Source organism: Aspergillus welwitschiae (assembly GCF_003344945.1).
Source record: "Aspergillus welwitschiae strain CBS 139.54b unplaced genomic scaffold BDQ94scaffold_3, whole genome shotgun sequence".
NCBI classification, from domain to species: domain Eukaryota; kingdom Fungi; phylum Ascomycota; class Eurotiomycetes; order Eurotiales; family Aspergillaceae; genus Aspergillus; species Aspergillus welwitschiae.
The window spans coordinates 1,064,756-1,091,833 of record NW_020798697.1 but is presented as its reverse complement, the minus strand read 5'-3'; the positions used below and the strand labels follow the sequence as shown (position 1 = coordinate 1,091,833).

At 50.4% G+C, this 27,078-nt stretch overlaps 11 protein-coding genes across 11 annotated transcripts; 1 reads left to right on the top strand and 10 right to left on the bottom strand.

Annotated features, from left to right (window-relative positions):
- Window positions 1–64: 64 nt before the first annotated feature.
- On the bottom strand, window positions 65–1,021 carry BDQ94DRAFT_135849 (uncharacterized protein). Its single transcript, XM_026764760.1, has one exon. The coding sequence runs from the start codon at window positions 472–474 to the stop codon at window positions 250–252; it is 225 nt and encodes a 74-aa protein (XP_026631218.1). The 5' UTR covers window positions 475–1,021; the 3' UTR covers window positions 65–249.
- Window positions 1,022–1,707: 686 nt separating this feature from the next.
- BDQ94DRAFT_135847 (DUF3431 domain-containing protein) lies at window positions 1,708–3,385 on the top strand. The gene is made up of 3 exons (XM_026764759.1): window positions 1,708–2,279; window positions 2,345–2,914; window positions 2,995–3,385. The coding sequence occupies exons 1-3, from the start codon at window positions 1,894–1,896 to the stop codon at window positions 3,050–3,052; spliced, it is 1,014 nt and encodes a 337-aa protein (XP_026631217.1). The 5' UTR covers window positions 1,708–1,893; the 3' UTR covers window positions 3,053–3,385.
- BDQ94DRAFT_74328 (cation-translocating P-type ATPase) lies at window positions 3,208–7,363 on the bottom strand. The gene is made up of 10 exons (XM_026776439.1): window positions 7,074–7,363; window positions 6,942–7,015; window positions 6,338–6,877; window positions 6,018–6,288; window positions 5,730–5,970; window positions 5,280–5,674; window positions 4,884–5,232; window positions 4,249–4,835; window positions 3,862–4,179; window positions 3,208–3,800 (listed from the first exon to the last, which is right to left on the bottom strand). The coding sequence occupies exons 1-10, from the start codon at window positions 7,280–7,282 to the stop codon at window positions 3,500–3,502; spliced, it is 3,285 nt and encodes a 1,094-aa protein (XP_026631216.1). The 5' UTR covers window positions 7,283–7,363; the 3' UTR covers window positions 3,208–3,499.
- Window positions 7,364–7,841: 478 nt separating this feature from the next.
- Window positions 7,842–9,365, bottom strand: BDQ94DRAFT_166394 (FAD-dependent oxidoreductase; the record flags this gene model as incomplete). The annotated part of the gene is made up of 3 exons (XM_026770537.1): window positions 7,842–8,306; window positions 8,363–9,008; window positions 9,058–9,365. 3 exons carry the CDS (start codon window positions 9,363–9,365, stop codon window positions 7,842–7,844), a joined length of 1,419 nt encoding a protein of 472 aa, XP_026631215.1.
- A 1,395-nt stretch (window positions 9,366–10,760) lies between these two features.
- BDQ94DRAFT_135840 (uncharacterized protein) lies at window positions 10,761–13,032 on the bottom strand. The gene has a single exon (XM_026764758.1). The coding sequence runs from the start codon at window positions 12,500–12,502 to the stop codon at window positions 11,483–11,485; it is 1,020 nt and encodes a 339-aa protein (XP_026631214.1). The 5' UTR covers window positions 12,503–13,032; the 3' UTR covers window positions 10,761–11,482.
- A 1,803-nt stretch (window positions 13,033–14,835) lies between these two features.
- On the bottom strand, window positions 14,836–15,890 carry BDQ94DRAFT_166392 (uncharacterized protein; the record flags this gene model as incomplete). The annotated part of the gene is made up of 3 exons (XM_026770536.1): window positions 14,836–15,347; window positions 15,400–15,652; window positions 15,708–15,890. 3 exons carry the CDS (start codon window positions 15,888–15,890, stop codon window positions 14,836–14,838), a joined length of 948 nt encoding a protein of 315 aa, XP_026631213.1.
- A 14-nt stretch (window positions 15,891–15,904) lies between these two features.
- On the bottom strand, window positions 15,905–16,453 carry BDQ94DRAFT_74295 (uncharacterized protein). Its single transcript, XM_026776438.1, has one exon. The coding sequence runs from the start codon at window positions 16,243–16,245 to the stop codon at window positions 15,970–15,972; it is 276 nt and encodes a 91-aa protein (XP_026631212.1). The 5' UTR covers window positions 16,246–16,453; the 3' UTR covers window positions 15,905–15,969.
- Window positions 16,383–17,226, bottom strand: BDQ94DRAFT_166391 (uncharacterized protein; the record flags this gene model as incomplete). The annotated part of the gene is made up of 2 exons (XM_026770535.1): window positions 16,383–16,627; window positions 16,692–17,226. The coding sequence occupies 2 exons, from the start codon at window positions 17,224–17,226 to the stop codon at window positions 16,383–16,385; spliced, it is 780 nt and encodes a 259-aa protein (XP_026631211.1).
- An 843-nt stretch (window positions 17,227–18,069) lies between these two features.
- On the bottom strand, window positions 18,070–19,415 carry lea1 (U2 snRNP complex subunit LEA1). Its single transcript, XM_026764757.1, has 4 exons — window positions 19,211–19,415; window positions 19,080–19,120; window positions 18,731–18,991; window positions 18,070–18,640 (listed from the first exon to the last, which is right to left on the bottom strand). The coding sequence occupies exons 1-4, from the start codon at window positions 19,287–19,289 to the stop codon at window positions 18,260–18,262; spliced, it is 762 nt and encodes a 253-aa protein (XP_026631210.1). The 5' UTR covers window positions 19,290–19,415; the 3' UTR covers window positions 18,070–18,259.
- Window positions 19,416–19,578: 163 nt separating this feature from the next.
- On the bottom strand, window positions 19,579–22,545 carry BDQ94DRAFT_135832 (putative nucleoside diphosphatase (Ynd1)). The gene is made up of 4 exons (XM_026764756.1): window positions 22,161–22,545; window positions 22,059–22,093; window positions 21,884–22,004; window positions 19,579–21,803 (listed from the first exon to the last, which is right to left on the bottom strand). Exons 1-4 carry the CDS (start codon window positions 22,168–22,170, stop codon window positions 19,831–19,833), a joined length of 2,139 nt encoding a protein of 712 aa, XP_026631209.1. The 5' UTR covers window positions 22,171–22,545; the 3' UTR covers window positions 19,579–19,830.
- A 1,160-nt stretch (window positions 22,546–23,705) lies between these two features.
- Window positions 23,706–25,857, bottom strand: BDQ94DRAFT_74228 (ammonium transporter). Its single transcript, XM_026776437.1, has 5 exons — window positions 25,641–25,857; window positions 25,353–25,567; window positions 25,115–25,295; window positions 24,749–25,069; window positions 23,706–24,693 (listed from the first exon to the last, which is right to left on the bottom strand). The coding sequence occupies exons 1-5, from the start codon at window positions 25,647–25,649 to the stop codon at window positions 23,995–23,997; spliced, it is 1,425 nt and encodes a 474-aa protein (XP_026631208.1). The 5' UTR covers window positions 25,650–25,857; the 3' UTR covers window positions 23,706–23,994.
- Window positions 25,858–27,078: the final 1,221 nt, after the last annotated feature.

Genomic DNA, 27,078 nt, shown 5'->3' with positions numbered 1-27,078 from the left:
ACGGATCGGCAGGGATCATGTGGGGGTGAACAGGAATCTGATTGATTGATTGATACGCTTTTGTGTTGGGACAGCTGGTCACTGCAGTACTAACTACTTACATACCTAAGCAGGATTCTAGGTTAAGCTCTTCGCTACTACTCCGTATGTGATAGCTCATTTGCGTGCAATCCTTCGGGCGCAAAGGGTGATTCTCGGATCTGGGGTTGTCCTTTAAGTTGTAACTGCCTGGGGCGCAATCCGAATAGATCAAGGCGACACTTGATATCCCCTCAACGATGAGCAATTGCATATGGTAAAGGAAAATAAAAACAAAAGACAGTGGGGTAATTGAATGCTCGTCAATGAATTGACCCTGCAGCTGGTCGATGCTTGGTTGCTTGGCATATTCAGATCCTTGCCCTCTATGGCAATGTTGTCGGCAACGACAAAGACAACAAAGACAACTCGTTTCCCTGTTATAGGTTCAGACATAAACCCTTGACTCGGATTTCTTCGGTTGGGAGGTAATAGTCACATCTACCATGATGTCAGTCATAGTCCTACTTAAATAATGGGATGGTCAGTTTCAACGCTGCTTTTCATAGCATTCTCTGGTAATCACACTGTAAGTTACCGTGTAAAAACAGCGAAAACCGGCAGCAACACAGCCCTGCTGACGGGTGGATATTCAGGGTTCAGCCGGGAGAAGCCAGCTGGCCAGTAGGACTGGCCCGAGTTGTGGGACGTTTGAGATAGACTCGGTGGCTGTGGATCGTAGCCCGATTAGAGACGGGATGGGATCGGACTTGCCTGCCACTGTCAGTGTCAGCGTTTCTGACAGCGCAGGTCGTGGCACCAGGATGGATTTGACTGGTTGTGAGAGAGATGATCCTTATTGGAGGCGGGGGTTATGGTAGTATTCTTCACGGAGAAACTTTGCTGTCTTTGCAACCGGTCTAATGCACGGATAGTGGTTAGTATCCTTTGGACCCTGGCGATAAATGTGATTGTCGCACGGAGCCCGACGGATTGTATTTTTTGCTGGGGGGGATCGGCAGTGGATGAGGAGACGAGAGAAAAAGGAAAGGAAAGAAACAAGCGAAGATTACAGCTGCTAATTGAAAATTCATGCGAGGGGTTCGTCTGAGTCAGGGACTTTATTGTACTCTAAATTTTTGAAACTAGAGCGAGGCTAATGCTTTTATCTGCTTTACTTCCTTAATGGTTTAAAATAGGACGAGGCGAGAATAATCACTATTTAGAGACTACTCCATCCTCGACAAAGCTTGATCCTTCGCGCCCGAGTCTAGAATGATGACTGAGACTATTTATACCGACAGGTCTGAAACATTTTGGGATTATTGTTTTACCCGACTCCATAGTAGTCTCGCATTTCGTATCCCCGAGTAGAAGTGACTGCCTGCTATTTAGGCTACCATGTAACTAACAGACCTGTTCACATACCGTATGTAAGAAAAGAATCGGTGGTAATTCGAGTAATGGTAAGAATCCCTGATGATCCCGCCCGGAAACCCACCAATCGGCGCCAAGCGCCCCCCAGGGAGATAAGCCTCCAGCGGGCGGGCGGGCGTCAGAGTCAGCAAGTCGCTGCCGTTAATTCACTTTAAGAAATTATTTGCATTTCAATTTTCCATCGTTCGGCTGTTCTTTCCTGTACTTCCCAGACCCCCGTACCTGGTAACAATCCCGTCGTGGTTAATTTCACCAAAATCAACTGAACACTAAACCCCTTCGTCGGATCTTTCTTCCCACGTTGCCTCTTTCTCCTTCTCGCTCTCTCGCTTTCGCTTTTCTCCTCCTTCTCCCTCTCTCTCTTTTCCGCCCTCCCTTCCCTCCCTTCCAATCCCATTCGGTGGTCTCAGCCTGGGCTTTTCGCAGGCGCGTTATGAAATGAGACTATCCTACCGGATTGGTGCGGCTGCACTTATCATCCTCGCCATCATCCTCATTAAACGCCACCTCGACCTCGTCCAGGATGATGCGCGCGTTCAGTCCGGCTGGAGTTTCAGCTCCTTCTCCGCCGAATCTGCAGCGGATGGCAGCAGCAACAATGTGAACAGTGGCAACGACGGGGTGTCAACTCCGAAGAACTCGAAACCTATTCTTACCGGCAGCGACAACAGCAACAGCAATGGCAAAACCAAAGGCTCCTCCGATTCGGCCGTCTCGCGTCCACTCTACGAAACCACTCCCATTATCGTCCCGAATGATCGCGTTATCGTCATGGCAAAGTTATCTACCGAGGACACCAGCTGGGTGAGCAATGATTTGGCAGAGTACGTATCCTAATTGCACACCCTCTCACAATTGAACCAAATTCCTAACAAAACTGAATCACCAGATGGCGCAACGTCATCTACACCGTTGACGACGTGACCGCACCCCGGCACACCCCCAAGAACAAGGGTCGTGAATCGCTCGCCTACCTCCAATACATCGTGGATCATTACGACGACCTCCCCAGCACGATCGTCTTCCTCCACAGCCACAAAGACGGCTGGCCCGGCGCCTGGCACACCGACACCATGGCCTACAGCAACGTGGATTCCATCCGAGCCTTACAAACTGACTTCGTGCAACGAAACGGCTACGTCAACCTCCGGTGCCAGCAGACGCCCGGCTGTCCCGATGAGATTCGCCCCTTCCGAGACCCCCCGCAATTCGGAAAGACGGCGGAGCGCGTGTACGCGCAGGCGTGGGTGGAGCTGTTCAACAACACCAACGTACCGGATGTGGTTGGAGTGGCGTGCTGCTCGCAATTCGCTGTGTCGAGGGAGCAGGTCCTCAAGCGGCCATTGGAGCACTACACGTGGTTCTATGACTGGGTGTTGAATACAGGGTTGTCGGATGATTTGAGTGCCCATGTGATGGAGTATACATGGCATATTATTTTTGGAAAGGATCCGGTCTAGTACGTTCCCCCCCTCCCCTGTTCCTCGGGTTGAGTTTAGCAAGAATACTGGAGAAATAACTATACTAACGAGAATATAGCTGCCCCGACGCCTATCAGTGCTACCAGGATGTCTACGGCAATCCTTATTTCTGGTGATTCCGTCTGTAAAGAATACCCCTCTTGCGGCTTTTATTTTATTTTCTACATTGTAATCTTTTTATTTCGATTTCGATTTGGCTCCGGATCTGACGACTCACGTGCGTAACTTTGGTTGCTTCTGCTATGCTATGCTTTTTTTTGGATCTCGAGGTGTTAGCCTGTACATGATTGGGAATTTTGGTTGAAAAAGTCGTCACGTTGAGCAATATACATTATGTGGAATCATTATTCTCTTTCATATTTTTTTTGTGTGTCTGGATCGTACTGTAGATTCTGGATGCATCATGCAGAAGTAGATCATGTAGGGAAAGGAAAAGAAAGAGGTATCAGATTACTACTTAAACTATCGTCCACAGATCCGTTACTATATGTGCAACGAACTAAATCAACTAACTCACCAGATAAGAGAACCCACCCAGTAAACAAACCACAAAGCAAGTAAATCTACCAAGCAAGCCTATCCAACACCCCACCAGGCCACCTCCTCACTCCCGCCTTGCGCAACTCATCCAGTATAAGAATCCCCAGCCCAAAGGCAGCCGGCAAGAAATAATGCTCCACCGGAACGCTACTCGTATCTAGCACCCTCTGCAACGGCGGGATATATAGCCAGAAAACAGCCATCGCCAATGCGAACAGGATCGCGGGGAAGAGAAGCAGGTTCTGAGTCTGTTTATTGAAGGCCGGTGGGTGCGAGAAAATGGAGAGACGTCTGGTCCGGACGGCCATGAGGTTGAACCATTGCCTGAAAAAGTTATTAGCGTGGGGCTTGATAGAGGGAGTTGGGGATGAGATGAGATGCATACATGACTACGAGGTTGATAAAGTAAACGGAGCTTGCTTCGTTGAGTCGGGCATTGAGCCAGTCGCTGTCAATGTTGCTTGGGGTTGCGCCGAACTTGAACCATAGGGCTGAGAAGGGGATCCCGTTGCGCTCGAGGTACCAGTAGGCCATTGCGAATGAGGCGATTGTTTCGATCATGCCGAGGATGCCGTAGGCGTGAAAGATCAGTTTCCAGTTCACGAGGCGGTTTTGTTTGGGCTTTCGGGGTGGACGGAGGAGCACGTCGGCTTCTGGGGCCTCGTAGGCGAGGACGGTTGCTGCGGCGCAGTCGGTGAAGCAACTAGGTAGGTTATGTGAGTAAGGAGGGCCGGGTTCTTGTGAGGGTGGTATGTGTTCGTGCGGTGCTTACCAGATGATAATCATCAGGAAAGAAGACAGGACCTGAGGAAGACCGAACACAACGTTGGTGAACACGGGCCAGAACTCTGAGAAGGAACCGGCTGGTAGAAGATAGACAATGGTTTTCTTCAGGTTGTCGAAAAATACACGGCCATATTGCACCGCTTCGACGATAGCTGAGAATGATTCCATCAATACCATGTCTGACGCCTCGATGGCAATGTCGGAGCCGCTTCCCAGAGCAATTCCAATGTCTGCAGCCTTGAGGGATGGTGCATCATTGACTCCATCGCCGGTCATGCCGACAATCTCATCGCGAGCGCGGAATTCACGGACAATACGCAACTTCTGTTCCGGAGTGGTACGCCAGAAGACAATCTCTTGGTACTGACATAGCTGTTCCCATTGGTGGTCGTTCAAGCTCATGAGTTCAGACCCGCTCAGTGTAATTGCCATGGTAGATGGAGTACTAGGTGGCTTTTCATCGTACTCAAGGAGCCGCTTCAGGGACGAGGCAGTGTCGACTGGTCCGTGAGTGCTGACTATACCGCATTGTCGGGCGATGGCCAGAGCAGTGAGCCCATAATCACCAGTCACCTATGGGCTGTTAGCAGACATATCCGGATTCCAGGTAGAGAAGCTAACCATGAAGATGCGGACTCCCGCGCGCCTCAGTGTTCTGACCACATCAGGAATCTCTTCTCTCGGGGGATCGACTATGCCCACCAGGCCAACAAGAATCAAGCCCGTTTTCGCGTGAGACATGACGTGCGATTCGAATTCCCTGGACGAAGGAAGGGGCGTAATATCTGAAACTGGAAGAACTTTCCGGGCAAGCAGGATCACACGTTTGCCTTCACTGGACCACTGATCCTTGACAGATTTGATATGAGCAAGTATCCGTCCATCCAGAGGTTGTACGCTTCCATCTGTATCTACAACCTGTGTGCATCGCTCAATCAGAATGTCGGGTGCGCCCTTTATAGTAAGAAGACTGGTATTATTAGCACGGGTAGTGACCAGAGAAGGGGTTTGACTAACGTATCGTTCCGCTTGAACTGGGCTGATTCCGCTGCGGACATTCCAAGACTCAATCCCGCGGATTCGACCAGACTGAAAGTCCTGATCATAAACTTATTCTTGCTGTTGAATGCCAGTTCGTATGTCTTCCGCCAGGTACGCCGCAGCTCTGCAACTGACCCAAGGCCTTCAGAGAACCTCAAGACAGCCTGGTCAGTTGCATCGCCGTGGATTTCTCTCTCATGAAGGGGCTTGTTCAGGGATGAGGCATCGAACTCTGCTGCATTGCAGAGGCCAGCAACACCACGAAGCTGATGCATTCCGGTTTTCCTTCCCTTGATTACCATTTCGTCTCTCGCTAGCTCTGTGCTAAAACGAGACATTGAGAGGGCGCAATCGGTAACAAACATTTTGTTCTGAAGCCAGGCATATGAGTTAGCAGAGTTGGAGCCTGGATGGTATAGGACAGACCTTTGTCAAAGTTCCAGTCTTGTCGGAACAGATCACCGAAACTGCACCTAATGTCTCAACCGTCTTCAGAGACTTGCACAGAATTTTGTTCTTGCTCATGAGATTGGCGGTAATGGTCAGGTTCGCAGTCAGGGCAATTGGCAAGCCTTCTGGAATAAAGGCAATTGCAACACTGACACAGTCGACGATGAGTGTTGGCACGTTAATCCACCCTGGATGGTCGACTCGGAGCCATGTAGCCCTGTGGATGTCAGTAAGCAAGCGTGATGGTTACGGGAAACTACATACCAAACCACAATGACAATGATAATCATCGTGAGCATGATGATAACGATCAACAATACAAATCGCAAGACTTCCTTTTCAAGAGTAGACAGTCCTTTCTTAGGTTCGCTTGTCAATTTAGCAATTCGACCAAAGACAGTCGAGTCTCCAGTAGAGACAACCACACCGACTGCACTTCCAGCGACGCAATGTGTTCCCTGAAGTCCAATGCAGTGAGTTTCAAGGTAGTTGTCATCCGTGGAATCGATAGTCCCGTTGACCGGCAGCGACTCGCCTAAACGATTCATTAGCCCATGCTGCCAGCTCTTCAGATGGTAGCGTACCAGTCAAAATAGAACGGTCAAAGCAAACGTCATTGGAGACCTCAACCAAGCGCACGTCTGCAGGTAGCTTGTTTCCCGCTTTGAGATGTACTACGTCTCCAGGGACAATATCCGGAGCAGAGACTACCACCAGAGAGCTGTCCCGGAGAACAAGACAGCTCTCAGGTAGCATTGCTGTGATTGAAGCCATGACCCTAGAGGACGACCAGTCTTGCCACGCGTTAAAACCCGCCTGAATGAAGAACACTGCCAGCAGGACTATAGCCAAGGCAAGATTTGCCGGAGCGGGAGGCTGTCCCAAGGGCTTCCAAGAGATAAACACGAGTATGCAGCCAATCAGTAGGATGCCCCCGAAGCCTTTGAAGAAATAGCCAAAGATCTGCCAGAACCATTGGTGTGGCAGCGGAGACAGAGCGTTCTTCCCAAACTCACGGACCCGTTGCTGGACCTGATCGTGCGATAGGCCTTGAGAGATGTCCACTCGCCATCGTTTCTGTATTTCCTCCGGAGAAATCATGTGCCAGTCGAGATTGGAGAGATCTAGAAAGCTATCGTCAACACGGAGGGTTCCTGACAAAGGATCGGCAACTGAGTGGAAGCATACCGGTCGCGACATTGCTTTTTGTCTTTGCAGCCTCCGCTCGTTCACGGTCTCTTGCCTCATCGATATCAAATGAACTATTCAAATGATGTCAGCGCTCAATGAGCGTTTATCAATACCGAGTGCAGCACTGACACTGTACGATAATGAATTGGCAGAGAAAGGGAGGGGTCAACGGTCGCTCTTCGTGCGCGACTGCGAGCAGAGCTGTTGGATGCCACTGATGTCGTTCGAGAAAGCTGCGGAGGGTCTCTCCTGGCTGCTACGCCCGACTCTTCGTCGCCTTCTTGCCAGCGGAGACGAGTCGCTTCGGCATTGAGTGACACGCCTGACTTCGCGTCCATCTTGAAGAAGTAGAGGAGCTCAGTTCAGCCGGTTGAGAGAAAAAAGACACCACGCGAGAAGAGCAGGACAATACAGAATAGAACGCAAAAAGTTTTTGTATGCAGTAACTTGAAATCTCACCGTGCGCGACAGATTTTATAGTTGGAAGTGGAGGCTCAGACTGTCAACCACGCGCAAGGTCAGTGCGGATGCCATGCGAGCATTGCCTGGTGATAGATTGATAGAAACCCCCGGCCGATGACACCTGCGGGTTTTACCAGAACCAGTGGTTGAGGAAATTTGGACCGGGGGATGGAGTGCGGTTGAGATCAGTGGCTTGGGTAAATCCCTCAAGCGTGTGAAAGACGGCGGAGGACTGACTACCTTTGACACTAACCTCGCCCCTCAACAAAGCCATAAAGTCCCTCACTCTGATCGCTTCTGGTAACTCTAGCCTACACATACTAGCTGCCTGTTGGATCGTTTAATTTGTTTCTGTGTGAAAACAACGCAGTTAATAATATTATCCTGTCATTCTTAGAAACCAACCACCCTTGGCCCAGAGAGATGATTCATTGTCTACATCACCAGGGCATGCAAAGCATAGAACATGAAGCTGGTTGCCGCTGCTAGGGGTAGTAGTAACACATGAAAGTTCCATACACTTTCGTGCTCTTTGTTCTTCGGAACTTGCTGTGTACTGCTCTTTTGCGGCAGTGGTAAAGGAAGATGGTCTACTCGTGCCGTACGCGAGGTGATCGAAGTGAGCAAGCCAATTCCCATTGCATGAAATTGTGCAAGAAACACTTGTTGTACCTTGAGCACCCAGCTAGTTGTCGTTTCTATGCGGACCGCACACCATGAGACGAGAAAAAGACCCCTCGCTCTGCGCTTACGTGAATCTTCCCAAGCCTTCAACATTGGAGTGAGTCGTTCTTCCGTGTACAAAGAAGGGGATTCGCCGGTGAAGGAAACTAGATGGTTCGCAAGCGATGCGGCGGATTCAATGGCGCAATTGGCACCTTCTGCTATGTTCGGTGCCATCTATAGATCATTGTCAACTACCCTACCATGACGCATTCAGGGTGTGCGAGAGTTACCTTGTGTACCGCATCCCCTATCCCTACAAATCGGCCCCAGGACCATCTGTTTTGAAATCCCTCTTCCAGTGACGCCAATATGCATGATTCAGAGCGATTGAAGACTTCGCCAAATGTGACGTCGCTGGTAACATGCTTCTCCAGAAAAGGTTCAACGATCCTGGATACACAGGCGCGGTCGGAAGTATGGCGCGAGTTCAACACTGGCATCATTGTGCGCGCAATCGACATAAACCAGCAGACTCTGGAGTCCGCTCCCACCATAATAACTGTTAACCAGCCATGTCCATAAGTCCGATGGACGTCTCCTCTATTCAGCCTGGGAATCGACTGAGCGACACCGAAAACACCAGCGAAGGAATTGGTCAAGGGGACTTCAGATAACCAGCCAGAGCTGGCAATAGCACCATTGGCTTCACTGATATGATGCCACATCTGCTTACGCACGGTGCTATGAACGCCGTCCGCACCAACCACCAGATCACCGGAAACACTCATGCCATCTGCGCTATGAACCGTAACATTATCCGCAGATGACACTATGCGGACGACTCGTCGATTGAAGAACAGCCGACTGCTCTGGAGGCGAGTATATAGAATGCCTAGGAGTGCCCGTCGGGAGATAACGAGGACAGGATAATCAGTTCTACACGCAGTCAGTCCGCATCCCTTCCAAGGACACACCGGGCGCATACCGTCTGAAAGATCGAATTCGTCCCGCATCAACTCGTCGCAGGAGGTGTCCGGTTTCAAGCCAAGTGCTATGCGATACCATGCATTGACCTTGGACCAACATCTCTTGATACAGTCCCAACTGGTGGAGAATACGGGCGCCATTTGGAAGGATGGCAAGCCCAGCACCATTGGGATATGTATCAGATCTTGCTTCGAGAAGGGTAAATTTGATTCCAGTGTTGGACAAACAGTGGGCGAGAGTGAGGCCAGCGATCGAGGCACCCACAATGATAACGTGGAGTGGCCTTTGACAGTTGGGTTTGGACATTGCCGCAACACTGAGAGGAGCGCATGGTCTAGGGTTTTTGTCAGGTCCCTAGAGGGCCATAGTGAAGAGGAACAGATTATAATGATAGTCGGGCATAATAGTGATATGCGTAATCAGGTGGACATAGTAATACCCTTGGGTTTGGGATCAGGAGCCAGAATGCTCCATATAATGAGCTCCGTTGGGACATTATCGACTGGGACATTTTGTCTAGTCACAGGCCACGGAAGGGCAGGTACGACCGGCAAACGGTCAGGTCGTGGCCACATCTGACCGCTTGTACTACTACTCGGATAGGAGCATGAAGAACAAAGGCATCTAGGCGGACCAGATAAGTCCAGACATTCTGCACATGCCATGGTCAGTGTGACTTCATCAAAAAGGACTCAAGCATATACATACTAGCAGGGCCGTAGACTCTGGCCTTTTTATATAATCTCTATGCTTGATCGTTTTACTCGCAGAGATTGGAGATAGCCGAATCTCTTCAGGGTGTTATGGATCCGAATAAGTTTCGCATATTCACTAATCCTTGATTCTCGACTCTAAAGTCGATACCCCGATGTTATTCTTCAGACACACGCGAGACTAAACCCTCGGGTAGAGATGACTTCATAAGCGAGTAAAGCCACCAGAGTATAGTTCGCAAAATACGATGCTGACATTAATTTTAGTTCGCGCATAGCCAGCCATTTAGATGCCAGCCACAGAGTAATATAATCCTGAGTCAGTTAAAGCTAGTTGAGTAGTGGCCAAATGACCTGGATTAACGTTAAACATCCATGTCCACAACCCCCCCTGTAAGAACAGTTGTGGTTCGGGTGGGGGGAAGCCTAATGCTTGGAGAGTTTAGAGTGAGTGACCGGGCTTACGGTTGCTGCCCGCTCGGTAACTAATCAACAGACAGTAACGGACTCGTCTACTGTTAAGAAGCCAAGTTGCAGCCGAGAGAGAGAGCGAGCGAGATCGGTGCCTCGGCGCCGCCGGCTATGCCGCGGATGCGTTTCGGTGAAGATAAAAACCACTCAGCTTACTTGGTAGTTTTGCTGATTTACATGCAGACCGGCTTATCAGTATTGAACCCATAATCCATCTCCTACTACGGACTGTCAAATAATTAAGCAGTCTTCAGCGAAAATACCCCATAAAACACTGCAGAAACAATAGATTAAGGAGAGGCGGGGGGGGGTTGTGTGTGTGTGTGGAAAAGAAAGTCTGGGACGGGACGGGATCCATACCACACCTTCAATACAACGACCCCGCGAACAAAAAGATCCACATCCACCATCAACAAGGCAGCGAGACGACAACCATTGGAGGTTGGAAAGGAAGAGAAAGAGGAGTTTTGTGTGCCAGCAGACTAAATTGCTCCGACCCGGTCGCGGCTGTCAATCCCTCCCGGATTCGCACTGGAATCTGGTCCATCGCGGCGGGGCCGGGACTGGATCAGCTCCAGGTTCAATGGCTAGACGGGGTTCAACAACATCGCTAAAGAGGCGATGGACCAATTATGGACAGTAGCGACGAGGAAGGAATGTCAGATTTCCGCCTTCTCCGTCTGTATGAGAGTGGAGCCCGAGGGATGGAGCCCGGTATGGTATTGTCACCCCTGTGACGATTCCCACTAGGTAATACTTACTATAGACTGGACTGGGCAACCACTAAATGTAGCTAGATGCCCGTGGGGGACAAGGCAACCTGGTTACACAGGCTGGATGCCATGGGCACCACATTGATAACTAACCCATTGAGTCCGTATCGAGTGGATGATTTGTGGTCGAACAATATATGTACCCATTGACAACAACTAGTATGCAGATAGAAAGATGTGTTTTGATGAATAGCAAGGAAGGGATGAATGATAAAAGTCCAGACAAAACAAATGCCCCAGCCAACTCCACGCGCTTTAATGACAGTCACGCTTGTAAGTGAGATATGATCAATAGTAAATGGCTAGAAAAATGCAGCTTCAGAAAGAGACAGGGATGGAACACAAAGCAAAATAAAAAAATGTATCCCGGTGGTATCGTCGCTTATGTAGAATGAATATTGAAGGGTATGCAACCCAACCACGCTAAAGGAGTGCGCCCGCAATGCTGTAAGTGAGTCGCCATGGCTCATCCTCGGCGAAGGCGATTAGCGCGAAAAGCTGTCAAGTCGATTGATTCCACTGACTGCGCACTATCATCCACCTCAATGGTGTCCATCTTCGACAAAGATTGCCTGTCAACCTCAATGGTCGTGGTCGCGGGTTCCATGGCCGGTGCTTCCGTCTCGTCCTCCTCAATAGTCGGTTCCTGGGGCTGTTCGGCCTTCAAGCGACGGACTTCATTGGTAGCCAGGTCTAAAAGGCTCTTGAATTTGCCTTCTACGCTGCTCAACTCCGTCGAACAGTCTCCGGACCGAAGAAACTGGTATGCCGCCGTCTCACACACTCCATGCACCAGTTCCAGTTGCTTCTCCGCCATATCAAATGGCGACTCTCTGGGCATTTCCGGGGCGCGAGGCACCGGAGGGCCCCGGTTTCGGGCTTTGCGGATGCTAGATAACACATCGTCTTCGCCGGACTCGGAGGGGGAAAGTGAAGGGGCCAAGCTATTCATCCTCGCGCTTCTGTCCAGCATCTTGCTGCGATATCCTGGCAACGGCAGCTGAGTCATTCTGCCTTTCCGAATGTTGTTGCGAGCTGTTCCGATATGGCGCACCATTTCCTCCAAAACGTGCTGCGTATGGCCGTCATAATGAATGATGAGGTTGTTGCGCGTACTGACAAGCAGGTCCCTGTCCCTGGCTTCCATGCAGGGTGCATCTTCAGCACCCCGTTTACGAGGGTTCACATTCGCTTCGTGTTGGGAGGTATTAGGCGTCGTGACGGTGGTGTTTGTTGCCGCTGCGGAAGATTGAGGGCGAGTTTCTGTCTCGGGGGCCGACGAGCGCAGGTCCTCGGTTCGGATGGAGCAGACAGAGCTGTTCTTGCGACGGCGCGGTCTCACCGAAACATGCCTTCTGTAGGCCTCGGCGTATTCTGCGTGTTTCGCAGCAGTGTGGGCAGATAATTCTGCAAGTCGATCGATCCAGGAGGGAATGTTTTCGGTAAGGTGGGTGAAAGCCCCCAGGGCGTCCATTTGAGCAGGCATGATGTGAATTCAGTGTGAGGAGAAGGAGAACATGTGCTTCGTAGACCGGATCTGTACTTCCGGGCGGAAAGTCAAGTGTGTGGTTGGTGGTCCACCAGGCCCACTCTAGAGAAGTTCCCAGCCGTCTCGGTCGCTAGCAAGGAGAAAATAACTAACACTGATTTGACGGCAGAGTGGATGATGGTCGAAGTAGCGAATTCGTTTCGTCGTGGAGTCGTGAACAGCCGATGGGCGGTGGTGATGAGAACAAAGGTGCAGGGATTCAGGAACCTACGACTGTTCCATGGATCGGGGACTGCGCACGAGAGCGGTGTCGAGCTAGTGGGCGGGAGGAGGAAAATAAGGTACCGGGGAAGAAGAAGGTAGAATGAATGATGGAAGAGTAGAGGTGATTGACACTAGAGGATCAAACCACCATCAGGAGATGAAAAGAAGGGGGGGAGGGGAAGAAAGGAGGGCAGAAAAGAGAAGCAATGGAAGAAGAAGTGAGTTGGTTGTGAAGGAGCTGACAGGACCAAAGAAGGAAGAAGAAGAAGAAGAATACTATTACTATTTACTGCGAGGGTGAGTGACGTCCCCGAAAGTGAAGCCCGAAGCGTGGGTCTGAGCCATGCAGCAGGATGCAATACCGTAATATTTCAGCCCGCTCTTTCACATGACGACGACCAGGGGGATACCAGTATGTAACTATGGACTAGAGCGAAAGTAGTAAGCAATGTTCGGTATTATTATTAGGGTTCCTCGATATGCTTCCATTGACAGGGGTGCCCCTGCCAGTGCCGGGCCACTCGGGCAATCCCATGGCTGGTTCCACTCCCTCTTTCCACTTCTTTGTCATTGTTCGGGGGCCCCGGATTGGTTGCAGGCTGGTTGTCTTACGAGACGAAGACTGTGTTGTGCGACTAAGTACTTACACCCAAAGTACATACATATTCGGTGCTCCCCAACTTGTTACTAAGTCCTTGCTAAGACACCACCGGACCAGCGGTGAGTGTTTTCATGCCTCTGTATCTTACCATCGTGAGGGGGAACCCAGATCATAATAAGCATCATAAGGTGATGATCAATGAGGAGCAGGAGAACGAGCAGCAGCAGCAGCAGCAGCAGCAGCAGTAGTGTCAGGCTGGGTTCGGAGGAAACCTCTAGACGAGCTCCCGTCACAGATGAAACCCGACCGGCACCAGCAACAAGGCCTTCCAGAAATGAGGTCCCCGTGTGTGGCATTCTGGAAGCTTTCCTCCCCATATATTCCAAACACGTCCAGTGGCAGTTTCATCCACAACTACTGTAAGTAATAAATAGTCTAGAGTCAAAGAATTTCGAGCCGGAACACGTGCTGCCACAGAACCACCCGTCATAAAGAAGAACTCTGCCTTTGACACCACGGACCAGCCATCCCTCATCAGTCAATCAATCACAACACCCTAACCACTTCCCATCGACATGGGTCTGCATCAAGCCATTGTCCAATGTCGCAGCTGCAAGGAATGAACTTGAAATCTCCGGTCAAAGCCGAAAGCCATCCAAGACTCGCTAACGGCGACTTTACCCAAGAAAGTCATGACACGTAACGGCCGGTGCCCACGGCCAGGCAGGGATCTCAAGACGAGTCAGAGCTCTCGGAAATGACCAGGATATTCTGCCATTGACTGACAGATGCCTCGACCACTGCAAGGCCGTGACCCGCCCAGGATTCCTCCCATCATGTCTTGCTCTTCTTGTTGGATTGGGCTGCGGGACCGCCGATCGTCCCGCACGGAGCCGTGGGATGACAGAGCCATCAAACATGGTTGGCTTTGTTCTCGCGGCATGTTATGCTGTGATCCCAGATAATCCTGGAGAACGGTCCTGGGCATGATGACTTGTTCGTCCATGATTCCTGGATTTCGGTGTACTAAATACTCAGCTACCATGTCATTCCTGTCTGCTGATTCCACTGCATTGCGAGGTTTCCCCCACCCCTACGGTACTTTAGAGCTGTGCAGCAAGTTTGTCCCGCTGCACACCACCCGGCCGGCCGCCAGTGGTAAGTCAGGCAATATGTTGATGCATTTCATTATCATTTTCAACGGAGATACCCCCGTGCCTAATAATATGAGGTGTTTTTGTCCATTTCTAGCTTGTTCGACCCGAACAGTTCGTCGGGCTAGGCTCTGGCAGTCCAAATCAATCCGTGACGCCGGACACTAGCTGCCTTCCTAACGCCGAGATCAAATGGGAGGACAGCAATAAACAAAGAAAAAATACCCCTTTGTTAACTCCAAAGAAACCAGATAACTCATGACGGTCTTGTTGAAACGGACGCAAGAAAGAAGTATAATCCGTACCGACCATTATACCTTGCCATGTTCCCAAAGCTCCATCCATTTATTCAGTATATACCGGATTTCCTCGATAGTATCCTTGGCCGCCTTCCATTTGTCCTCGCAGTCTAGTATCTTGTCTTGTAACTGCTTGTCCAAGTGTTTAAAGGCCGTCACTCTTGACGCCGCAAGGAGGCTATCCTTTGGAAACCCATAATTTTTATCCTTTGCTCGCTTGCGTGGGACTTCTTCTTCTTCTTCCTCCTCTTCCTCCATACTAGGCAGAGTCCCAACTTCAGCATTGCCAGGCAATGTCTTGGATGGCCTACCCCTCTTCTTCGGTGTGCTTGATTCGCCTGTTTTAGCGGTCTCGAATTCGACATTCTTAAACTTGAGCTTGATGGGCTGCCCCCCTTCAGACCCAGTATCGTTATCGCCGCTGGCATCGCCGCAATCCTTGCGGGCCCTCTTAGGATTGGCCCCTGATTCAGCAGTCTGCTTGCGCTTCTTGGGGGGCTGGGAAGTCCCTTGTCCTTCCGCGTCTATGCCACGTTAGCAATAAATAAGTTGTACTAAAAATTTATAGTAACCCACCTGGAATAACGCTGCGATGCACGCACCGTCTCTTTGCTTTTTTGCATGACGCACAGGCCGGCGTCAACTTCTCCTTCTGTGGGCTGTTACTGGAAGAGCTGGAAGATTCCATCTTCTTGGACTTCTTGACAGTCTTGGAGGTTTTCTTTGGAGCGGCAGGAGGGGGAGGCGGAGCTTGGGGCGTTTGGGGAGCAGAAGGGGACTGAGGAGCCGAGGGTGCCTTGGCTGTGGCAGATGAAGCGTCGGAATTATCCTGACAAACAATCGTTAGCGCTGCTCCACATCAATTCAACGAGGGGGCAACCCACCTGCTGGGGGGAATCTTCAGCAGACGGAGCCATCTTCAAAGCAGTGTCGTCCTGCGAATCGGAGATTTCCGCCTTGAGCATAGCCGGTTCAGCGGCAGTACACGTGGGACAGTTGTCTGAAACGTCGCAGTAGCCTCGACACTCGGGGCAGATGAGTCTATCACCTTCGGTGGACGAAGACATGTAGTTGGTTTGAGGGTTTGAGGATTTGTTTGTTCGTGGGTTACACCGCGGAGGATGTTAATACAGGGAGGGAGTCGATTCAGCTATGATTTATAACGGTAGGACAGAGTGGATAATAATTGCTGATGGCTATAGCCGATTTATAGATTGATCCCGGCATGAAACACAACGATGTTGTCCCGATGGAGGTGTTCTTTATGCTAATTATGTGTTTCAGAATACAACTCATCGGCAATGTCCACACAAAACGCTTTATCCGGACAAGCAACAAAGCCGTGACAAACAAGACAATGAACCTCGGGTTTATCTCACCGCTACATTCAAAGACGAGCCAGGTTTCATCACATATCCTCATTTAGTTGCATTGTCCGACACAGCATACAAAAAAACAATCATATAATCTACATAAAATAATGAAACACATAACATCACCTTTATCACCCTAACAAAAATAGCACCTATCCCCATCAATAATGAAAAAAGATATATCAATCAAGGCCACAAATCCACCTCCTCCCATTCCTCCCCATCCCTCACAGCCGTCCACCTCGTCCGAATCGGATTCGAAGGATCATTGACATCCAGCCTCTCGACCTCCTCAGGCCGAATCACCACGACCCTGAAATTCTCCCTCGCAACCTTATCCTTAAGGTCCTCTACCTTCTGACCCAGCTTGAGCTCGGGGTTCCCGGGATCCTGACTCCGCAGCGTACCAGGAGGTGGATTCTTAAACGTTCCTACAATCCCCATTAGCAACCATCCCCATCTCATCCCCAAAACATAAATGAAGAAAAAACTGACCTCGCATCCCCGGCGAATGATTCGCAAAATACATATCAATCTGCCTCTCCCAGCTCCACTCCCCATCACCCTCCCCGTTACCTCCATCCTCCTTCCTCCTCAATCCCTTCTCAATAAACCCCCTCCCCTCCCTCTCCCCCTGATCCTCCGGATCCCCTCCAATGATAACCCCCCTCCCCCTAACCCTCCACTGATTCCCCACCTCCTTCAACCAAAACACCGCCTCAACTACACCCGCCGAGCTCTCCATCTCCTGCACCTTCTCCATCCGCTTATCCGTCGTGAGGGCAATCATCTCCGACTCGTAGATATCGGGGTTCAGGCCTATGTGCTGATCCTTGAGGGACTGGATGGCGGAGGAGTGTAGGTTTAAGGTTGGGAAGAAGCCGCGAAATTCCACGGTGCGGGAACGAGGCTGTGGGGTGCGAGTGATGGGGTGGGTTGAGAGGGTGGTTAGGGAGATAGAGGTGGAGGTGGGGGAGGAGGTTAGGTGGGATGAGAGTAGGGGGAGGTAGGGGGCTGGTTTGGGGGGCATTTTTGTGTATTAATATGTGGGTTGATTTTGTGAAATAGAGGGATATTAATTGGGGGGATTGATGGTGGTTGTGTGTGAGGGTTGAAAGAATGGGATGAGATGATGAGGGGAGCTACTAGATGATAGCTATTGCATGACGTTGGGTGTGTGTGTGGTGTTGATGGCGGCACGTGCTGTTATCTTATCTGATCTGTTGTGTGGTTGGGTTGGTGATTGGCATCATTGAGTTGTGGATGCAGAGATTAGTAGTCATGGTTATTATTGGGTATCCATTATTGTAAATTTATGATATTTGATTGGTACCTTTTACTTGTTTGCTATATCATGGGTTCGTGAAAAGTGCATTCATGGAACAGATTGGCGGTACTCAGCTGCTATATATACCACTCATCAATCATACCATACTGCCAGGTGATTCATGGAGTACGCCCCAATTTCCTATCGGGTTAGTAATCATGGATTTGGAAAGATGAGATAGTGCTGATGCAAGGTGAATGGCAGAATCAGAGATATCGTAATATGTTTCAAGACTGTGTACTAATATAGTGAAGATGGGGAAGAGCTACAGTAGTTATCGAATTAACAGTGATTTTCGAGGCATTGCGGCAAATTATGTAACTGTTTATAAGAGTTATTGACTTAAGCATATAGGTTAGTATTTAGTTGTTTTAGTAGTTGGTAGTTATGTCAATATAACATCTGCTATACTCGAGTAGTAGGTGACTGTTCTACTTCCTTGTAGTTTCTAAGTTGATTAACCACCTATCTATGGAACGGTGCTAAGCTCCTATGACTCGATGATTGTCGAGGATTTCCAGCTACACGGCCAGGAATTGATTATACGTGACAGTTTCCTATTCATATATCTGTGAAATTTGCAAACCAGTACATCTAGACTATAGTATCAGAAAGAGTCTTTTATTGACCAAACACCGTGCCATCCATTCAGCACTAACCACATAATAAATATACCACAGATAATACATCAAGCAATCCCGAGCAGAAACAAAACAAACCACTCCCCCATCTACTACTATGTCTGCATCTCCTCATCACTATCAGCATAATCCAATGCACCTCCAGGTATCCTCCCCTCATTCAACTCCTTCTCCAACCGCGAAATCTCCTGCAAACTCTTCGCCTCGCGAATCATCTTCTCCACCCTCTTCCTCTCCTTCTCCGTCAACTTCACCCGCACCGCCTTATCCGCGGGCGCACCACGATCCGCACCCCCAGCGCCCGAGGGCACATCAAACGTGCGAGACTTGATTCCCATGATCTTAGACGCCAGCGCAGACGGCTCCTCCGCTGTGCCGAACAACTCGGTGGCTTTTTCGCGCTCCGCGTCTTTCACTTTCTGGTAGTCGAGGAAGCGGACGCTGGGGATGCGCCAGATGACGTAGTAGCGGTAGTGCTACACAAATGACCATTCATATTAGACTTTGCTTTGCTTTGATCTCGCTAGAAAAAGAAAAGAGGAAATAAAAGAAAAGGGGAAGCTTACCTCCTTCCTGGTAACAGGGTTCTCCAGCAACACCAAATGCGTCAACTGGGCCAGATTTCTAAGCGGGTCCAAATCCGCCAACTCGTTCATGTTATTCGCCGTCAAAACCAGCGCGCTCAGATTCGGCACCGAGGTCGATATCGTCGGCTGGATCTGCTTGACTCGGTTACGCGCGAGGAGGAGGGTGCGGAGGCGAGGGAAGAAGGGGAAGTTTCCGAGGGAGGTGATATCGTTGTCTGTTAGGTCGATTGCATCTTGGTCCTACCGTTCCTTTCTTAGCCTCTATACCATATATAATGCTGCCGCGAAGACATTCCAAGAGAGAAATGAGGTGGTGGGAAGAGGTTACCTTGGCAATACCCAAGTTCTCAATAGCGGGTATCTTGTGCCCTATACGACTCAAACACAAAACCGATATCAATCAAGCTCATCTCAAAAGTGTAGTATCTGTTCTTTTCAGGACTGGTGGCTGGAACGCACCTCGAAGATCTAGCTCGCGGTCTTTGAGCGGGTTGATGTAGGACAGGGAATTTTGGATCAGTTCAACGGTCAATCGCATGGTGGCGGGCGGGATCGATAACGGGTTCTATTGGGGTATCATGCACGAAAGAAAAGAAAGCTGCGCAGAGCGACTGATGTAGAGCAAATAGTAGATCGAGGAGAAAGGCCAATTGAAGTAGCGGGGATGATGAGATTGAAGACGGAGCTCTGTCGCGCATCTTGACTATCTTGACTGCCGCTGCTGATTTTGCCCGGGCGGTGAGCCGCCGTCAGCTACGCACGTGAGCAGTTCCACTATAACAGGATGTCTGCATTTACTACGAGAACGAGCAAGGATAGGAATTATGTCTCTTTTAATTTGTATTGTATTATGACTCTCATAAATAGTCTAGTATAATAAAAGTTAAAGAGTAGCTATGTACTCCGGAGCACGCCCCTGACAATATGGCACCAAGAAGCAAAGGACTATTATGCGGTCATACGCCGGCTTCAAGCAGCGACCTGGGCTTGCAGATTCCCCCCTGCAAGTCATGAATAATACAGAACCAAACGCCAGAGTGATGCAACATCGGCAACATAAACATAATCATACAGCAGCATTAGTCGTCTGCTAGCGGGGTCATAAGTGGTGACTTGGGATGGGATCTCGAAGGACTGCCCGCTCGGGAGCGGCGTCCATTGGTTGTCGGTCCCAATGCCAGAGGTGCCAGATGATCCCTGCTCTCGGTCCTCACAACCAGCCCGTGTCGGTCCATTGCGTTTGTTCCTGACCCAGCCGAGATTCCGAGCCCAATGGTCCCAGACGAGGAATTGTCCAATGCATATTTGAAGGTGGGCGTCGTATTACCACTGCCCCAACTAGAGGCCCGCTTGGGGGCCGTAAATCTAGCGGCATCGGCTTCAGAGGGACGCCCCCCGTCAAACGAGCTGCGGCTGGATCCGCTCACGCCGAGATCGAATTCCTGAGCGCCTTCTTCAAGGACGCGCTCATAGGTAGGGCTTCTGGGACCAAAGAAGGGGAGCTTGCCACCAAATATCCTCCTCCGCTTCGGGTAGTTGGGATGAGACGGACCACCCCAACCAAAGACGTTCTTAATCTTATGGTAGACTTTCAGACGACGGCCTCGGCCACAAAGGAAGAAGGCCACCAATATCACGATAAGCAGAAACAAGATGAAGCCCGGGGCTCGGCGTGACGAGCTCCCTTCCAGGAGCGCATCATGCCACGTTGTGCCATGGATGCCTTCGGGACTGGGCAGCAGCTCCACACTGGGGTACTGGAAATCGCTGGGTACGCCGGCAACATTGCTGCCAAAGCCGACAGGAAGGGCTTCTTCTGCTTCCAAGGGAACCTGAGACGAGGCATAGAGGACCATCTTGCCCAGTGTCCAACTGACTTCGGTAGAATCAATCTTGTTCACGGCCTGGAAGGAGTCCAAGTAGCCCTTGCTCTGGCTGTGGGACAGCACCTCCTTGGTTCCGTTGTGACCCGAGCCGGTAATGTCCTCTAGTCCTACGCGCGGAATCCCGATTCCATCATGCAACACGTTCATGATCCAGGACGCCTTGAAGCAGATCTCCGAGGCCGATTCCCGATCGAATTTCTTTCCCCACTGGTGGGCCTCGAGACCGTTCTCCACGGTCGCCCAATCTTGCGAACAGAATGATCGCACACGCTCCTGGTAAGTGGCAAAGTCGTATGCCTTGTCCTTGTGACCCATCTCGAACGCATCGTGAGTCGTATGCCAGTACTCGCTGATGCCAACAAAATGGTTGACGTCAAAGTCAATAGCCGGAACATGCATCCCGTGCAGGAGACAGGGCTGATCGGGACACGGCGCGTCCTTGTCCAGTAGCGGGTATGTTTGTCGCAGACATTCATCGAACTTGCCGGTTCCCAAAAGATGCATCCCATCAATGTCATCCGTGGCAAGAAGCTTGCCATCGATCGTAGTACGTAATCCAGACGGCAGACACGGGTCAGGAAGCTCGTTGACGTCTCCGATAGCGCTGGCCGCCTGCAACGACTCCAGATAGCGCCTGCGCGCTTCATGGACGCCGAATTCGAGCCACGAGGTGACAAAGACTCTATGTTCCTGGGTCGATCCATCGATATTGCGCAGCCGTAGGAGAGTCAAATCATTCGCATGCTTCTCGCTCTCAGTCGCATTTGGGGCGAAAGCAATCTGCGCAGAAGCACCACCCATGTCCAGAAAGCCGTACGTATGGTGTCCCTTGCCATGATCATGCGTTCCTGGGGAATCGAAACTTCCCAACAGATAATTTGTCGCGATCCATCCGTACAAGCCCTCGGTGACACCCGGAATGACTTGAATATGGACGCCGCAATCGGGAAGTAGGAAATCCGAGTTCGAGCCGACATAAGAGCAAATTTGTTCAAGCAGGAGGTTGCGCTGTACGTCAGGAAGCAGTCGCATTCCCGCAGTGGCGAGTAGAAAAATGGGTGTATCCTTCACGGCGTCATCAGGGACGATCTGTTTCGCGTGTTCGAGAAGTTCTGCGAGATGTTCAGGACCGACTTCTTCCGGTTTGTTCGCAAACGACGACACTCCTATACAGAAGACAGGCGTTAGTATCTTAGTATCCACCGTGAGACATGGCAACGTGAACCGAGCCATCCACCAGACATACCGGGATGTATCTTCTTCGTCCAGTCGGATTTGGTTTTCACTTCGGGCAATGTCTGCAGATGCTTTCCCTTTTCCCGCGCGACAGCATTGTCCAACCAGCGATAGACGTGGACTCGAGTTCCCTATCTCCGGAATTAGAGATGGCGAAGAGGTACATATAGCGCAGTATTACTTACGGACGAACCCGCGTCCAGAACGACTCCATATCGGTCTATTTTTCAAATATTCATCAGCCTCCATATCGGCGAGAATTGAGGACTATGCGACGGGAGCCTTACGTTTGCCCATGAGGATGTCGAGAAGAGGATTGATACTCGTGAATTAATTGCAGCCAAAATCGCCAACCATGACAATTCGAGTGGATCCGTGATATGGATACAAGGCTTATTATCGGAGTGTGAGCGGGACGGGGGGGCGAAGTCGTGGGCTGGAATTGTAGTATGGGAGGTGGGACGACGCGGATAATTGATTACAATGTCTAGTGGGAGAGTGAAGAACCTGCCGAAAGACGGAGAGGGAAGTCAAAACGAATGGCCTTGCTGAGAAGCAGCAAGATAACGACAACGAAGTCAAAAACAAGCCAAAGCCAAACAAAAGGCCTGGAGAAGAAGGAGGAGAGGAGAGGAAAGGGTGGGGATAGCAAGCAGCAGGAGAAGGGGAGGGAAAAGAAAAGATAAGGCCTCGTCTTGCCTCTCGCCGGGAACGGCTGGCTGACGCGACCAACTGCAGGCCTAAGGCTTGCCGTTAGTCCCGATCGGGCAAGGTCGGGAACCTGGATCCCGTCTGGGAATGGGTCCAGCTGAATTAATTTAAAGATGAAATGAGCTGGCGTTCCACCTAGCTTTGTGATAATAATGGGATCTCCGTTGATGTGGCTCTATCTTAGCAAGTACATGTCTATACAGTTATTGAATAGATATATCAACATATCTCCATCTTTATAGACCATAGTAGAATCAGAGGGAACATCCATCTCCAATAAAATAAAAAAAGTTGAAAGAAAGGGAAAAAAAAGGGTCTGGGCCAGCCAAGAATGCAACCCCGGCCCGCTTGACGTAAGCTCGCCAGCCTTGTTGCGCCATCCCTCATCCATGATTGGCTGTGATGCTCGGTCGGCGATTCCCTCCCCCGCCATCCATCCTCTCATTCTCTCTCGTCGTCCTCCCTCCCTCAAGCCAAGGTTATGTACCAGCACGGAGTAGGTTCTGGGGATGACGACAGATGTGCCAGACCAGCGGGTAGAAATGGTGTCCTTGAACCCCGAGATCGACACCAACCAACTAAATGACCTGCCATTCGCGTGAAGGTTTACTCCGCAGGAAAGACACACGCAATCGAGGGGATCATCCGTCGGATTGCGAATACCTGCACCCTCAAACATCGTTTTATGCATGCCAGCGTACTGGGAAGAGTGGTGTCTGTACTTTTTCATAGGCTATTAACTACCCGCCTATTTGAGAGCGTGGTTGTACAACAGCTGGATTTAAAGCTATGGGTAGCGTCACATGTTAATCAGTTGCGTTGCCATAGCATCTGATGAAGTTCTGCTATTTGTATCTACCTATCTGCATGTCGGCATGGATTATGTGACAGGGAATCAATCTGAAATCCGCCTCCACTCGATCGACCCCACTTATGAAGAAAGCCAAGACTTTCTTTGAAGTATATCGGCGATGTTATTGTCTTCTTTCCCTCGTGCGGAGAGTGGTCAACGACACCACTAGAAGGAATAAAATATACTTGGTTGTACTGGCAAGATCCTCTTCCCATGATAGAAAGTGAGAGAGTCACCGTCGGGATATTTTTAGATCGGTTGCTGTTCACTCTCGTATAGTATGACGCGGCCATGGGTGCGCTGCATCATCATCTGGTGCCATCCCGATGCCTGACTTTCTCTCCAGCTGGACCCCTCCTCTTGGCTGTGCATTGCACCTGCAGGCACTATTATAAGCATTGCGTCGGTAGATTATACCCACATAACTACCTGGCTGGCTACCCCGTCAGCAGACCGAATTGGGTTAACGGACCGTCCTATAGCTGCATTTCCCTGCATACAGACCGAACTCTATCATTCACATATCGCACAAGCAACATAGATGGCTTCTACATATTCTATATTTCGCTCCCCTTTCTTTCCCGGCACTCCGTCACGCTCGTAGAGGATTCTTTGGGTACCCCGACCAGCGTGGGACTCGCTGAGCCAGGCATCGCCATGGACCAATCCCCAATCTGCTCGTCGAAAAACTGAGTCCGATCGAGTCCCAGCATTTCATCCTCGTCACTCACCCGCAACTGCATTCCGGGAATATATTTGAGAATGAGAAGCATAATGTAGGATACCACGAAGGAGTACGATGCGATAGCGCAAATCTCTGCCAACTGCTTCCCAACCTGAACTCCATTGCCATCAATCGCTCCGGGGGATAGCGTGCTGCCATCCAAGGCAGATATCTTTTCGCTTGCGAACAGTCCCGTCAGGAAAGCTCCCACCATACCACCAAGGCCATGCAGCTTGAACACATCCATGCCCTCGTCGACATTGATCCACTCGTTCACAATTTTGAGGGAGGAGCATACAATGGCGGTAATGAAACCGATGCATGCTGCGAGCCATAGCGAGACGCAACCAGCCGCTGGCGTGATCCCGACCAGGCCAGCAATAGCACCTTCACACGCACCAACAACTGTGAACTTTCCTTTGTACCGGATCATGTCAACCAGAACCCATCCGAGAATGCCTGTGCAACCGGCGGTGTTGGTGTTGAAAACAGCAACCATGGCACGCATGCTGGCGTTCAGACTCGAGCCTCCCTATCATCGTATTGCTGTTAGACTCGAATACTGGAGAAGAGAGGACCTCACGTACATTGAATCCCAACCATCCAGTCCAGATCATCACTGTCCCGAGGAAGACCAGAGTCGTATTGTGGGGCTTGCGCAGTAAAGGGTCCCCGTGATCCCTACGCTTTCCCAAAACCAACGCATACGCCAGAGCTGTACACCCGGACGCGATATGCACGGGGCCGCCTCCCGCAAAGTCAATGGCCGGTAGGTTGTAGAGCCATCCGTTACTGCTCCATGTCCATCGGGCTAGCGGGCAGTAAACTATGGTCGCCCAGAAGAAGCTGAAGATCAATGAAGGTACAATGCCACCTCGTTCAAAGGCACCTCCAACGACAATCATTACCTACAACCTTAGTACATCGCTTTCGTATCACCTGGACAAACTTACTGTGCATGCACAAAATAGGAGCTGGAATAGACAGAAGACGACCTCCGGTAAGACCGCGGAGCCGGGCGAGGGCGCCACCAAGACATCTATCAGTCCAAAGTTCTTCAGTGTACCGATAAAGGGCCCGCCGTCTCTTGAATAGGTAAGAGAATATCCCCAAAACAGCCATTGAAATGTAGATCTATATCATGATTAGCGTTGCACTAAATATCAAAAGGGTCGCGACTGGCGAACTTACACTGCAAGAACCATAAAGGCCTGGAAGAGAAGGGCCAGCGCGGATTTCCTCCGGGACAAGCCGCTGTAGAGCATCCCAATCCCCGGTAAGATAAGGAACACGATGAATGTGCATGTAGTAATATAGACATAGTTGTATTCGAATCCGGTGTATTGCGCGTTCACGTCGACCTGGGTAGGATCACCACCCTCCGGCGTTGAGTAATTGTAGACTGGCTGTGACATCGCGTGCATCATTAGCCAAACAAGTCTGGGAATGTCACCGGCTGTCGCAAAAGCAAACACGCACCTCAGTCATGATGAGCCAAGAGACAAAGCGATGGCAATCACTACTATAATAAACTGATTTCCGAAATTTATTCTCAGAGACTTTCGGGTCTGCTGTGCTTGAGGGGCCATTGAATCATATAGTATAATGAAATCATGGTAAGGAGCTGGAATTTATCCCCCTACCTGCACATTGACTGCACGGTCTCTTGGCTGGACCCATTCTGAGATGGGTCATAGGCGATATCTTTACTCCGTAGATATCTTCAGCTGCGTGTGGTTACTTATTCCGAACTGTAAAAGAGATCGTTATCTGAGCCAAGAGCCCACACGAATACAAATAGACAGTCTCGTCGCACAAAAACCTTCGTTTAGAATCAGTTGCGGTCGCCATTTGCTGTTATCGAGAAGTCTGATCCCAGGTGCCAAGATGGAAGATCACAAAAGCAGGGGAACCCACATTGATAAGAAAGGAGAGAGGCCATCACGACCATGACTGATTGGCCCTCTTGCAAACCCCGGATCGTACATCCTTCTGGGGTTTAGGGTATCTCAGGAAGACTGAGCTGGTAAGAGCAGTGGGATGTAGCCCATGCATGCGAAGCCCGTCCTGTGATTGGCGAGAGATAACAGCCCGGCATATCGATGATGCTCGTTTCCTCCAAGACTAGCACGGCAAGTAGGACTTGCTCAGCTCCAATGACCAGCATCGGTGCCCTGAACCTCAGCTGAAGAGGCTGAAGCGCTGTGTTATACGACTCGTGGCTGAACGATCAGGTGATGAATAATGGGGTCCAGGCTCCTGAGTGGTGCTGCATACAGTTGGCACTCCGCACAAAACGTGCTAGCCACGCTCATTCAGAGGCGGGTCCAAGTTAGAGACAGTAGTCCAGACATGAGGAATTGGGGCTGGATATGAGACAATCTCGCGATCCCCAATTAGCCCGCAGCGCCGGTGATCTACAACTATCTCCCGTTTCAGCCTCGTTGGCGTTTTCCAGGCAGCCACATGTCCCCAGCTTTTAGCTTTCAGACAAGCCGGCACGATTATGCTTATACCCGTGAGTACACCTATCGTCTCTCTCTTCTCACACAGATGTTGGAGGGAGGATTTAGGTTGACATTCAAGCGGTGGTTGCTCAGGAGCCAAGACTGACGATCACGGCGGTTGATTATCCGGGAGCATTGCGGGGGCGAAAATCATAGCAAAATATAGATCTGAAACTCCTGATTCATGTCAAATTTGATGACCACTCGATGGCCTTTGTGCCTGGATGCAAAAACGCACCGGCGCAATAAGGGGAGGAGCCGAAGGATTCCAAAACACGAGGGAAAGGATCCGGTAACCCGACGTGTCGTATTCGTCAGCAGCAACTAATCTGCAATGCTTGATATTGTGGTCTTTGTGAGGAAGCCTATGCTCTTTGTAGCTTGTTCGATCGGAGTTCGATCGGATTTTG

What these genes read in the sequence shown, in the direction of transcription:
- BDQ94DRAFT_74328 (XM_026776439.1), bottom strand. Translation starts at nt 7,282, where the DNA reads ATGGACGCGAAGTCAGGCGTGTCACTCAATGCCGAAGCGACTCGTCTC. An exon ending in TGACCGTTCTATTTTGACTG is followed by an intron (nt 6,289 to 6,337) that starts GTACGCTACCAT and finishes TGAATCGTTTAG; the next exon opens with GCGAGTCGCTGCCGGTCAAC. An exon ending in TTCCTGATGATTATCATCTG is followed by an intron (nt 4,180 to 4,248) that starts GTAAGCACCGCA and finishes TAACCTACCTAG; the next exon opens with TTGCTTCACCGACTGCGCCG.
- BDQ94DRAFT_74228 (XM_026776437.1), bottom strand. An exon ending in GCCTTTATGGTTCTTGCAGT is followed by an intron (nt 25,296 to 25,352) that starts GTAAGTTCGCCA and finishes ATCATGATATAG; the next exon opens with ATCTACATTTCAATGGCTGT. An exon ending in CTGGATGGTTGGGATTCAAT is followed by an intron (nt 24,694 to 24,748) that starts GTACGTGAGGTC and finishes ATACGATGATAG; the next exon opens with GGAGGCTCGAGTCTGAACGC.
- BDQ94DRAFT_135847 (XM_026764759.1), top strand. Translation starts at nt 1,894, where the DNA reads ATGAGACTATCCTACCGGATTGGTGCGGCTGCACTTATCATCCTCGCC. An exon ending in GTGAGCAATGATTTGGCAGA is followed by an intron (nt 2,280 to 2,344) that starts GTACGTATCCTA and finishes CTGAATCACCAG; the next exon opens with ATGGCGCAACGTCATCTACA. An exon ending in TTTGGAAAGGATCCGGTCTA is followed by an intron (nt 2,915 to 2,994) that starts GTACGTTCCCCC and finishes ACGAGAATATAG; the next exon opens with CTGCCCCGACGCCTATCAGT.
- BDQ94DRAFT_74295 (XM_026776438.1), bottom strand. Translation starts at nt 16,245, where the DNA reads ATGAGGATATGTGATGAAACCTGGCTCGTCTTTGAATGTAGCGGTGAG.
- BDQ94DRAFT_135840 (XM_026764758.1), bottom strand. Translation starts at nt 12,502, where the DNA reads ATGCCTGCTCAAATGGACGCCCTGGGGGCTTTCACCCACCTTACCGAA.
- BDQ94DRAFT_135832 (XM_026764756.1), bottom strand. An exon ending in TTCTGGACGCGGGTTCGTCC is followed by an intron (nt 22,005 to 22,058) that starts GTAAGTAATACT and finishes TTCCGGAGATAG; the next exon opens with GGAACTCGAGTCCACGTCTA. An exon ending in GACGAAGAAGATACATCCCG is followed by an intron (nt 21,804 to 21,883) that starts GTATGTCTGGTG and finishes TCTTCTGTATAG; the next exon opens with GAGTGTCGTCGTTTGCGAAC.
- BDQ94DRAFT_135849 (XM_026764760.1), bottom strand. Translation starts at nt 474, where the DNA reads ATGTCTGAACCTATAACAGGGAAACGAGTTGTCTTTGTTGTCTTTGTC.
- lea1 (XM_026764757.1), bottom strand. Translation starts at nt 19,289, where the DNA reads ATGCGATTGACCGTTGAACTGATCCAAAATTCCCTGTCCTACATCAAC. An exon ending in CCGCGAGCTAGATCTTCGAG is followed by an intron (nt 19,121 to 19,210) that starts GTGCGTTCCAGC and finishes TGAGTCGTATAG; the next exon opens with GGCACAAGATACCCGCTATT. An exon ending in AGAACTTGGGTATTGCCAAG is followed by an intron (nt 18,992 to 19,079) that starts GTAACCTCTTCC and finishes AAGGAACGGTAG; the next exon opens with GACCAAGATGCAATCGACCT.